General features: G+C 42.1%; 1 protein-coding gene across 3 annotated transcripts; it reads right to left on the bottom strand.

Moving 5' to 3' along the window:
• Window positions 1-1,850: 1,850 nt before the first annotated feature.
• On the bottom strand, window positions 1,851-9,030 carry LOC133927166 (protein STRUBBELIG-RECEPTOR FAMILY 3-like). 3 transcript variants are annotated; one of them, XM_062373480.1, is made up of 17 exons: window positions 8,345-9,029; window positions 7,170-7,299; window positions 7,021-7,089; window positions 6,789-6,854; window positions 6,631-6,702; window positions 6,472-6,543; window positions 6,300-6,371; window positions 6,140-6,205; window positions 5,473-5,538; window positions 4,823-5,307; window positions 4,686-4,745; window positions 4,278-4,594; window positions 3,920-4,188; window positions 3,673-3,811; window positions 2,926-3,065; window positions 2,366-2,522; window positions 1,851-2,232 (listed from the first exon to the last, which is right to left on the bottom strand). In XM_062373480.1, the coding sequence occupies exons 1-17, from the start codon at window positions 8,472-8,474 to the stop codon at window positions 2,146-2,148; spliced, it is 2,397 nt and encodes a 798-aa protein (XP_062229464.1). In that variant the 5' UTR covers window positions 8,475-9,029; the 3' UTR covers window positions 1,851-2,145. The 3 variants fall into 3 exon arrangements, with proteins under 3 accessions (XP_062229464.1, XP_062229465.1, XP_062229466.1); XM_062373481.1 differs by having other exon boundaries at window positions 4,686-4,746; window positions 4,839-5,307; XM_062373482.1 differs by lacking the exon at window positions 6,789-6,854 and having other exon boundaries at window positions 8,345-9,030.
• Window positions 9,031-12,664: the final 3,634 nt, after the last annotated feature.

Here is a 12,664-nt window from a genome sequence, read left to right as displayed (position 1 = left end):
TCTATCCGCAGCTTCAAGGTACATAAGCCGAAATTTAGTTGGCCATCTTGCAGTTATTATTGTGGGTTGGTGAAGCGTAAACGCTACTCAAACCACGTTCGCGGATTCAGATTAACAGCAGCCACATGACCTGAATCCATATGGTGATACCATTAGACGTATGGTCCATGACATGGCGCGTCTCTTAATCTACTGATGTCATGTAATGCCTTTTTATCAAACAAGGAGAACCATAGAAAAATGGGGGCATAAACAACCTTAAGTTATGCATGAAACAAAAAAAAAACAGGGTGAATTCTTAATCCATGTGTTTTACAGATGACCGGACAAGGAGCCCATTGTGGGCGGCGACCCCATGCTTGAGCATCTGTTCGACCTCACAAAACAAGACGCAACTTGTGCCAACCACATGGCACGATTAACAACTCAGGCTCCAAGACCAACGTCGCAATTCTCAGACCACGGGAAAAAAATCGGCTGAAAAACGGTGATTAATCTGGTTTACTAGTGGATTCTGGTAGAAAATTTATCATGTTTATCGGTATTTCATTGAATTTTATTTGTTATATCTGGTAAATTATGTTTAGCTGTGATCTTTAATAAATTTTACTTTCCAATAAAAAAAACTAGTCACTGCTGCTTCTTGTGGCTGCGCAAATGCGGACTTGTCACTGTCCTGACGCAATTTGCAGCTCTCTCATGATTGTTAAGTTTTACTACTCCTGCCATGCTGGTCCGCTTTTTGATTGAGCAGATCAGATCCATAGGGCCAAACAGTTTTGCAGAAAAATACAATCAAGTGTAGGCGTATGACCCTGTCACAGAATTATAAAACAATGTTTCGACTTGCAAACGATTTTACTGATGTACAGAAATCAAAAACCAATTAGAATCAAGTCTTGAAACTAACGGTTGCACTTTTTTTTATACCAGTTAAGTTGGTAAACAAGGTGCAAAACAAGGCTAAAATAGACCACCGACGCAAAGGGGTCCCGATCTAACAGTAAACGGACAAACATAGACCACAGTTCTCAATCAGAGACCAGGTAAGTCTAGCCTCTAGCTACAACCACATCATGCCGTGCAACACCAAGAAACTGACCTTTACAGCAAGGGTGTGAAGCAAAATTGGCTGGTCCGTACAAACAATGAAGACTGAACGCAGCCTTCTTCCAAAGCAAAATTTATATAATACTGTTTAGAAAGATTCTCGTAAGATTTTATTTATATCATCTATCATATTATTCAATAGCTGAGCTGAAAAGTAGAGGGAGGACGTAGATACGTATCATCAGAATAAAAATGATTTTTTTAGAATAAAATCTTATAGAATTTACTTCTACCTTCTTCTATACCTTTATGGTTCGTTTCAGATGACGGATGCAGAGAAACGCAGCTCATCCATCTCTCTCCCCCTCTCCTCTTCTTACCCTTTCAGTGACAGATATAGAGAAACCAGGTAGGATGGCTCATCCACCTTTCTCATCTTCTCCTTCCTCTTTCTCCTCTTCTTCTTCTCGTTTTTTTCTTCTTCTTTTTCCAAATCCATGATAAAAAAAAAAAAGGGAACTCAAGAGGGTTTCCACAAGCCATATTGAAGGTATCGATCCATTGGCTTTACAACATGATCATATATCATACATGGTGAACAAAACTCACCGCCAAATTTTTCTTTCGGCGTTTCCACAAGCCATAGACACTCTCTCTAACAGTCACACTGGAAGGAGAACAGCACTGGATTTACAGCAGTAAATAAATAAGATCTACAAGAACTAAAAGATTGACTAGTTCTTTTTTCCAGTCTCCTGAGAACAGATCCAACATGATAACATGCGAAGAATGAAAATAACTAGCTTTAAAGTAACAATTTTAATGAATTCCTGAATATTAGTTACAAGAATTCAGAGGCTATAATATCATGTCTGCAAAAATACATTGATTTGATCATTAACAACCAGGTGCACAATGGTTGCACCTCCACCCTCCTTTCATGTGTAAATGAGGCTCCAATTTGACACGCGATGCTCTCCGAGGAAAATAGATCTAAACAAGATTCTCCTCAGAATATGGCAAAAGAATTATCATCCCCAAAATTTACAGCACGCAACTTGGTGCACGAGGTTTGTGTCCTCCATGATTTGTTTGTTACTCTAACTCCTCACCAGTAGCATTTACAATTCTAGCTAGATCTTGGACAATTTCAGACATTGGCGGCCTGAATTCTGGCTCCCGCTGCATTACAAAAGATTCAGATCAGGCACATGATCCCTTCATCCAAAACACTTTGTGCAAATTATGAAATGGTCAGATATGTGCTGCATAGAAATTGCATATTGGTATAAACGAAGAAATTAAAATCGATTACCTGGATACAGCGGCTAATTATGTCAGCAAATCGTGACAATGCTTTCTCAGAACACTGTCCTAGTATAGATGGGTCCACCATCTTGGACAATGATTCAATGTCATGAAGCTGAGAACTGGCCCATCTAACAAGATATTGCTCAGCACGTGGGCGTGACCTGCATATTTTCACATAAAGCAGGCATGTGAACCAGAAAGCCATTTTTTCCTTCTGTTGTACTACAAAAAAATGATCTGAAACAATTGGGGAAAGATACTGGTCAAGCATGAGGCCTTCTTTGAAGGGGCAATTTGTTGGGTACGATCGCAAAAATCACAAAAGTTGAAAAATAACATCGATGTGAGGATGACATGTGGACTCTGGGCTCATATGTCATCCTCACAGCCAAAATTAGGTGAATACCATAGCAAAAGTGCTCATATTGAAAACTACCATCGGCTATGAGGATAACATATAGGCCCAGGGTCCACATGCCATTCTCACAGCCGATATTATTTTCCAATATGAGCACTTCTACGATGGTATCCACCTAATTTTGCCTTCTTTTAATAACCTCTTACCTATCATATGGTTTACGCCCGGTAAGAAGTTCTAACATCACTACACCAAAGCTGTAAATATCACCCCGTTCCGTAATGATCCCGGATTCCTGGAATTCAGGTGCTTCATAATTCAGTAATGCACGCATCCGACCTGACAGCTGGAACGAATAAACAACAGTTGTGAGTACACTTGCAGTATCTGTCCATCAGCATAAGAAGATGCATTTGTCGCACCTTAGGAACATTAAAGAAAGTCCATTCATTTGTGATAAAACCAGGAAAGCATTAGGCATCAGCTACGAGTATCAGAGTAATTAATTTGCTTCCAAGTTCCAATCAATGGGTCATCTAGCAGTTTCTAACGAGTTAAGTCAAAGGCTGCCATAGACCCATGCATGTTAGCCAGGAACATGATGGTTACTTCATTAAACTACCATGAGTTACTAGAAAAGTGGATATATTATTACCAGTACCAGCATCCTCGTTTTTCAGACCTTGTATCAAAATTCAGTTACTCATTTCCAAACCTTTCAATAAAGCATATTAGTTCACTATAATTACTAGTATAACTAAAGGATTAAGATCTGCCTCTTGATGAACTACGGGAAGACAGAAATGCCACATAATGCAACATGCAACTGCATTAACTAAGTTGATTACAACATGGGAATATATTGGACATGATGAGAAAAGAAAACCTCAGCCACATTATCCCCTTCTTTGATGTTCTAAGAACATCAAACATCTACATCATATATAGCTTACCTGAGTGACAGAACTTGACAGCATCAGTTCCGCCAGTCCACATTCAGCAACACACACAGAGAATTTACTATCAAGAAGCACATTAGCTGGTTCAAAATTCTGATGCACAATTGGAGGTTGGAAGCTTTCATGGAGATACCTGGAGGAGAAAAGTAATTTGAAAGTATATTGAGGGGAAAGGTTCACACGTTTCAAAGAAAAGAGCTAGATATATATTTATAAACTATAGAACTATAATTCCACTTACTCTATTGCTTTTCCTGAACTAAGAGCAACCTGAAGGCGAGCACTCCATGATAGTGCACTGTCAGTGTCCTCTCCATCATGAAGTGCGTCATCTAGTGTTTTTCTGCTAAAGTGGTTGTATACGAGTAACCTCTGTCCATATTCAGCACAATATCCAACTAACTCAAGGATGTTAGGATGCTTGATGTCTGAGATACTTTCGACCTGTCCTAGGAAGTCATCTACTGATATTCTTCCATTAGCATTGTCAATTTTCATAACTTCCAATAACTACACAAAATAGGAGAATACTATATCAATATTTGAACTGCACGCTGAGCATAATGAGTCGCACTCTCATTAAGACTAGTAGTTCGTACCTTGCCGTCAGGAAGCTCTGCCAGGTATACCTTTCCTAATCTACTCTCTCTTATCAAATTCTCCTCCCTGAAACTGCTTGTATATTGCTGAAGAGATGCAACAGAGAATGGTGTGGCAGAAGTTGGGGAACTTGTCCTTTGTGGAGGACTATATCTCTTTTCCGGAGGAACAATGGGATTCACAACAACTTTTTCAGTTGGGAGTAGCGGCGGTGGAGGTGGAGGGGGTGGTGGAGCAACTGAAAAAAGATCTGAATCTGTTCGATCGAAATTAATTATGTGTTCCTTTTGGTTTTCAGGAGACTTCTTAGGGAGAGCTGCAAACGATTACACAAAAACTTTCAAACACTTGAACTTGGTGACTAGTATGTCAAACATATATTGTACTTTATTCCAAGGACTTTATACCTGCTGCTGCTGCTGCTGAACTTAGCTCGCGACCCCTCCTATCAAGAGCCTCACCTGGACCTGTCAAATAAACCGTCCATGAAGACCCAAAAATAACCAGAAAGCTATATAATGCTGGGATGTAAACAGAAATTCACCCTTTTTAACAGCATCCTTTTTAACAGCATCCCTTTGTTGCACTGGTGATGGCTTGATTTGGGGTTCAACCCTATGATGCACCCTTCCCAGCTGACTTCTATTATGATCATATCTTGACTGTCTCTCTTCGTACTTGGATAGACAAAATATTATCAGAAGGACTATAATTATGAACAGCACTACTCCAAGAAGAACAAATCCAACAATCTTAAGGGTCGATGAATTGTGTTTCGTAGATGACAAAGTGCTGTCTCGGGCAGTTGATCCATCAGAAGAGCTTGAATTTGTTTTAGAGGGTGGAGGAGCTCTTGAAGGGGATGATGGAGGTGTTGGTGTTGGTGTTGAATTTGATCCAGTAGGTGTTGATGCTGGAGTTGGAGCTGGTTTTGGTCCTGCTGGTGTTGGAGTTGGTGCTGGTCCAGTTGATGGTGAAGGCGGTGATGCAGATGGGGCTATGCTGGTATTGAATGGATTCCCATCCTTTCTGCAATGGTATACTGTTAGTTACTTAACAAGTCATACAGAACTACAGAAGTGATCTGGTTAATTATCTAGTTATTTAATAGATGAAATACGCCAGTGTAGACAATGCAATGAAGGTTTTAACGAGACTGGTTAAGGGAAAGGTGAAAGGGAGAAGGTTTCTCACTTGAAGTTCGGTATGTTGAGTAAATTTGCAGGCATGGGTCCAGAAAATAGATTATTCTCTATATTCCTGTTCAAAGTCAAGAAATTAAAACAAAGAAGTGCAAACAGTTAATAATCTGAACTAATATTTCCAAAACAAAAGCTATATGCGGTTCTAGTAATTCAAGTCAAGGACAAGAGCATGGCAGCTGCATTGTGTGAAAGTAACGTTGGAAGGCTGAAGGGTCCATAGTGCTGATGGAGTGCTCATTTGCAGAATCATAGTAAGTGAAGCATACATTATTCCTCAAAAGAAGAAAACCGCACTGATCGTTGGCTCCAGATAGTAGTTCATTAACTTCTTATACAATATGGCAAAACTTTTGAAAAGCACAAGTTTGAGTGTTGGCAATCAGCCAATCACAATAAATACTAGACTATTCTCTCAAGTCAAACATGTGAAATGTTACACTCTGTTAGTTCAAAAAAAAAAAAGGCACGCTCTTTATGAAATTAGTATCGGAAATTAATGTCATATCGTATTGCAAATAACATATACCTTAGGGAAAGTTCCACAGAGAAGCCAAGTTTATTAAATGGGCAGATAATTATGAATTTGGCATCTTCAATTATGTGTGCTAATGTAACAGAACAACAATGGGACAAGTGTGAAGAGATTGAGGGATTACAAGTCTTTCAGGGGGAGATCCTGCAAGACGTTAAGGGTCCCAGACAGTTGATTGTCTTGCATGTGCCTGTCACATAGCAGGTGACAAAAAAGGAAATAAGTTTGTTTGGAATAGGAACATGAAAATAAGAGAACAAAGGACACAAAAGATGCAAACTTACAATGTAGTCAAAGATGCCAAGCTTTTGAATGAAGGTGGTAACACGCCAGTCAAGTTGTTCGAAGAAATATCCCTGATAAGCAAGCTCAGATGATATCATCAGTCAATCAAGACACCATCTTGATCAACACATGCACACCAAGCAAATGAAGGAAATTATGCAATCTTCTTACAAATTTACAAGTCCACTGAGTGAATCAAAAGCGTCTGGTAGTTCTCCATTTAGATGGTTGCCATTGAGTGACCTGGGAAAATAAGGATCTTACAATATGTGGTTTACAGACCAAACTAGCATGAATATGGTCTTGCTGAGCAAAAGGGAAGAATTTTACATGGCTGCTAAATTTTTGAGTTCTGACAATGAACTCGGGATGCTTCCAGTGAGTTGATTAGCAGAGAGGAAACTGTAGCAACAGGGAACAGAGATCATTCTGTCAAATGAATAATCTCAAAGACTGAGGGATTGCAAAAAAAGATCGATAACACGTACAAATTCTGCAATGTAACAGGTAGGTATTCTGGTATGGTTCCACCAATATTATTGTTACTAAGCATTCTACAGACAAAAATGAAGTAATCGGTCAGACACTCAACATGGATACTAAGAGAGCATAAATTCAACCGGTAGAAAAATATACTGGGTCTGAGTGAAACGTGGTGTAATCATGGCAGAAGGTTATACTTCAAACAAGGAAGAATAAATTCAGTGTTAACGCCCTTACATAGTGGTGATCGAAGTGAAGTTCCCTAAACTGCCCAGCTGTCCTCCCAAGTTTGCAGAATTCATGGTTCTAGAAACGGTGAGTTGGTAAGGGTGAAAAATAAACGAATCTACTAGATGAAAGGAAAAGCAATGAAGAACCTGCCGTACATTCCAGTTATACTAGAGCCGGTACACACAACACCCTGCCAAAGCTCACCACAGGGATCTCCACCATTTCCAGTCCATCCAGGAAGAGTTGGTGATCCCAGTGCAACGTATAATCCATTTATGGCAGAGACTACACATGATAAAAGAAATATGAAGATGCAATTAGCATTAAGTGGACCATTAGCAAATTCCCAAACTGTCATGACTCATGACACATGAATTGAAAACAATATACCATATAAGAAGATGGTTGCGAGTTTAAACAAGCCTCTCGAATTCAATAAGTTTAGGAATATGATCCCGTTAATACTGAATTGACTAATAAACCCATGCGAATTCAGTAATAATCAGCGCAAGTGTCATTTAAACCATCCTCGTCCTAGAATCCCATGAGTAGGGCCCCCTAGTACAATTAGTGCGACAATAAACACAAGTAAGATTAAAGCTCCCCTGCTGTTAATACAACTAACAGAGCTAACAAACCATCCTTTTCTCCTATTAATGTTATCAACTTCCACGGATCCAGCATGTGAACAATCCATCTTTTTCTGCCATTGCTACCAGCCTAGCAAGGGCGATAAGACACACGATAACGCCTCAGAAGTTCCTTTCATTATCCCTGCCGAAAGCGACGGCCCGAGTGCTACAAATCAACTGAAAACACCAAGTTGTCCAGAATCCAAATTGCTTCATGTCACAGCCGCCTGGCAGCAATCGCATACGGTGTCGGTGATGTGAAGACGAAAACTTGACAATTCGCATGAGCTTTACTTAGAAATCGCTCACTGATTGAAGTCGAAACAAACTTGTAAACCACAGACCAGAGGCCCTCGTACCTCAGCGCCGCCACCGACATAATTTCACCGCATGTATCCATAGCTACAGGCTGGCGAAGGGAAGAAAAAAAAAAGAAAGTGAAAGCAACACAAGCCGTGGCTCCCCAACAGCGCAGCAGCGCCTCACCTCGCCTCACCTCACCGCACCGCACAGAGTCTATCCGATCCCCTGCTTCCCACCTCTACCAACAGAAGCGGAAGCACCCACCCAAGCATGCAAACCTCAGAGCAGAGCACGATCGAGCAGTCAGCACGAGGAGCGGCGACGCACTCCACGGAAGCAACTCGCTGCCCGTGCTGAAACCAACCGAACAAAGCAGGGGAGGAGCACGAACGTACCGTCAGCTGCGTCGGTGACCGCGCACACGAGCCGCGGCGCCGCCAATGCGACCAGCGCCAGCACCTGCAGGAGCACCCCGCCCCGGCCGCGCTCCGGAGCTCGCCCCATCGCCTCGCTCCCGAGTCCCATCCGATCGGCCAGGCAGATCGGAGCCGCCGGGGACGCGAGACGACGCCGGCCGCCGCTCGCCCAGATCCACCGCTCGAGGAGCAATGGTGCGTGAGAGAGTCAGGGAGAGGTGGAGGAGGAGTGGACGGAAGCGACGAGGCGCGGGCAGAGGCAGAGGAGACGGGACGGTGGAGTGTGGGACTGGGACGAGTGGCAAACGCAGCTAGCAACGGGGGCGTAAAAAAGGTGGGCGTGGGGACGAAAAACGTCGCCGCGCTGGCCGAGACGGCACGAGAACGACGACGAATCAACGATAAGGGCCAAGGAGCTGGCGTGGGACGGATGGATGGATGGATGATTGGGGTTTTATTACGCGCGGCGCGGCTGGGCGAGGGGGGGAGGGGGCTTGAGATGCCGTGGACGGCTCGCGGCTGGCTGGTTGGCTGGTCCACGGCGCCGCAGTCCGCCGGGGAGCATGTGCGCCTGTGCGGGCGGGGGTGCAGAGGATGCTGTGGAGTGGCGGCAGCGCCTCGTGGGTCTAGCTGTCCTTGCCGGCTGTTTTCTACGTGTGATTTGGTTTCGGATCACGATGCACAGTCCCACGTCTCGCTCGTATGCTGACACGTGAGTCGTATTTACCGGCAGCGGCAGGTAACTGCGCCTGCTGATCTCAGGCCAGCGGCGGATGCAGGGGCGAAGTGCTGGGCTGGGCTCTCATCTTCTTTCTTCAAACCTACATTCTCTCCCTCTTTTCAACTTCTTCTCCTCTTTCTTTCAATAGGTTATATCCAGTAAGAAGCGTTTTGAGTCCTCTCAGCAGATCACTCATATTTCATGCTAATAATCTCTGAAGAAATGGTGATATCCTTTCTTCTTCTTTTTTTCCTTTCAATAATGTTCCACCTGGTAGGAAGGGCTCAAGCCCCCTTAACGGATTCGCTCATGTCTCATGCCCATAATCTCTTTGAAGAAATTATGAGATCCTTCCTTCCAACCGGCAGAGGCACTCTCTCTTTTTTCTCTTTTCATCTTCTCCTCCTCTTATTTCCCTTCCATACTTAAAAATTAAAGGAAGTTCCTAAGTGCACCGAGGCCCCTCCACTCTCCCTCACGATGAATCCTCCCCTGGACACGTGAGTCATATTTACTGGCAACGTAGGTAACTAAACCATACTTCTCAGACCAATAACCTCTCTAGAGAATAAGCCGTGGCTCATTTGGCAAAGTCACCAGATGAGCGACCGAGTCCATCCGCGTTTGAAGCTTAGCTTTGGTGCAATTTCTCACTAGAGGGTTTTAACCCCTAGCTGCTCTCGAGATAGGTCCCGGGCTAGGATACACACATGTGTGTGCATTGAGTAGGATGTGAATACTCGCATACTGCGAGTTTAGCGTGTGTTTAGGCGCGTGCACATAGGGTATGAGTGTGGGTGTGGGTCGTATGCGTCCTCGATTATACCTAATAAATAAATAACCTCTATGGAGAAACGGTTGTTTGTGTTAAGTAGAATGTGTGTACTCGCATACTGTTAGTTTAGCATGTGTTTAGGCGCGTGCACATAGGGGTATGAGTGTGATGTATGGGTCATATGCATCCTCAATTATATCTAATAAATAAATAAATAACCTCTTTGGAGAAACGGTGACGATCCTTTCTTCCAAAACCGAGTGATATTCTTGACTGCGTCTACATGACAACGATAAGCCTTTGCCTTTCTAAGAGCGAAATCACCTCGGAATGGGAGATGTTGCTCTTGACTGCGTCTACTTGACCTGCTTTTTAATTGGCCCCATCGTTGACTTATGATATATCAGGCCATTCTTCCATTCCAAATATGTACTCAAATAGTTGCCTCTACTCTTACCTACTGCCATTGACTTGTTAATTAGGGGATAATTAACATAGCTTTGGGGACTTAACATCCATTCTTTTTATTGAGCTGCATACATCAACTAACGCATAACTCACCAAAAGTCTAAGCTAGTGTTAAAAGGTGGATAATTTACTTCTACTTTAATACTCTCCTCACGAAAAGGCCCCCTCATACCTCAGATGTAGAAATAGGAGTTAAATATAATTTTTTATTTAATTACGTATGTCAGGATTCAAACTCGAGAAATCTGGCTTTGATACCATTAAGTTGCATGTACTAAACAAATTTACCTAAAAATCTAAGCTGATGTTGAAACGTGAACAATTCACTTATACTTGTGTGTTTTTCTAGGGGGTGCAAATTTTCTCTGTCGATGCATGGCACCACGTCAGGGTCTTGCAAAAGAAATTGCTGAGTAGCGTCTGATGACTCTACAAACCAATAAATTGATATATACTACTATCTCTGTTTTTGTTTACTTGTCACTATTAATTTACTGTAGTAATTTTGACCTTGTGTTTTTTTCTACAAAAAGTTTACATATACTTAAATCTTTTGTATCTATATACTTAAACCAATAAAGAATACTTGCCTTTACAGATACGAAAAGTTTACGTCAATATTAATAAAATATATTTCATGACGAATCTAATGATATAAAAGTTTTAAGTATCTATATACTTTTAAAAAAACATAAGGTTAAAATTGATATAGTAAATTAATAGTGATAAGTAAAAAAAACGACGGTGAGTTATTATTGATAGGAAGTCAACCGTGGAAACACTCCAATCTAGTTTCATCATGGAGGCAGGTATGTATCACGGAAGATACGTAGAGAGTCAATATTCTGTAATTCCAAGTATTAAAAATGACGAAGCGCATGCATGCATGATGGACGCTGAGAAACCAGCATGTCGCCATCTTGGTCTACAAGGATATGATCACATATATGTGAATGATTAAGCGACACTTTGGGGCAATAGAATTCCACAAGCAAGCGTTATCCTTCTCATGCAATAACCTCCTAAGCTAGAGTTGACTAATCAGATGGACCAGCCTAATGTACATAATTATAGTGCATTTAGGCGTCTGGAGGACCGCTGAAACAACAGTAGTTATCACATGCACGGTTGATGCGGACATTCGTCCTATGAGATTACAGATTTGGCTTTTTACCCCTATTTTTTTCGATTTGGTTATTTGATTAGTGCTAGTGGAAGCAGTAGTACATGGTGAAGGGAATGAGCAGGTCATAGGTGGAGAGGTCCATTTGGAAGTTGATAATCAAGCCCTATTTGCAACGTGGAGTACCTGGGCTTATTTATGCTCAACACCAATACCATCTCAAGAAAAAAATCCTACAAACATTACATTATTTTTTAAAAAAAAACTTGTAAAATTTATATGTTCGAAAAGGAGTTATTGATGAAATTAGCATAAAAAATAAGTTCTACCAAACCTCAACGCTACACTCGCTCTCTGTCCGTGACATTAGAGATTCTTTCTTCTTTGCTACAAGACCAACTTTATGCAGTGGAATTCTACTAGTGACCTTCTGGATGAACTAAGCATGAAGTCGATGGCACAGAAATCGCCACCATTTTGTGCAGTTGAGTTCTCCGCACTTGCTTGACGACGACGACCAAGCACCCATGCATATCCGGTTGCGTCCGCGGTGGTGGCGAGAACGAGATCGTCTCGGGCGAGGCAGGACGTCGCCGGCCATCGGAGTTCTCGCCGCCGAACCTGCACTGTCGTCCACGCTTTCTCCTCTCCTCTGCTCTCTTCTCTGATGATGTCGGGGCCCATTGGTTTGGACTCTTCACTCTCCTGCCAAAGCGAGCAGAAGAGAACAAAAGCAAAAAAGCGCAGGGAGAAAAGGCTCAAAGCATAGAGATTGCCTAGTGCAGATGCCTGTGAAAGTTCCTGAATCCTCTTTGGGTCACGAGGAACTTTGAGTGGATCATCATCATCATGGGCACGGCACATCAAGACAGCTCAAAGTTACCCACTTGGGCTCTTCATCTGGAAGCCTTTCTCGAATCTTGACTGCTCTTAATCATGGTCTTTTGAAGATTAGTTGTTGCATTGTGATAGAGAAATTGTGAAGAAGGTTGCCACTTTTAGATAAAGGGAGTTTTTATTTCATTAAGATGATGAAAATTATCCTATCCTCTACATCAGGGATGTATGGGCCCATTACCATCCGTAGTTGTGTCCAACTCACAAAAAATTCCTGCCCGCACGTATATGAATAAAGTCATCATCTGACGTCTCCTAATCTCGGGGAGTACAATAAAGTAAGACATCTGTTATTTCAAAATATGTCTTTTCTCG

Source organism: Phragmites australis, chromosome 8 (assembly GCF_958298935.1).
Source record: "Phragmites australis chromosome 8, lpPhrAust1.1, whole genome shotgun sequence".
Lineage (NCBI taxonomy): Eukaryota > Viridiplantae > Streptophyta > Magnoliopsida > Poales > Poaceae > Phragmites > Phragmites australis.
This window is presented reverse-complemented; position numbering and strand designations above follow the sequence as displayed.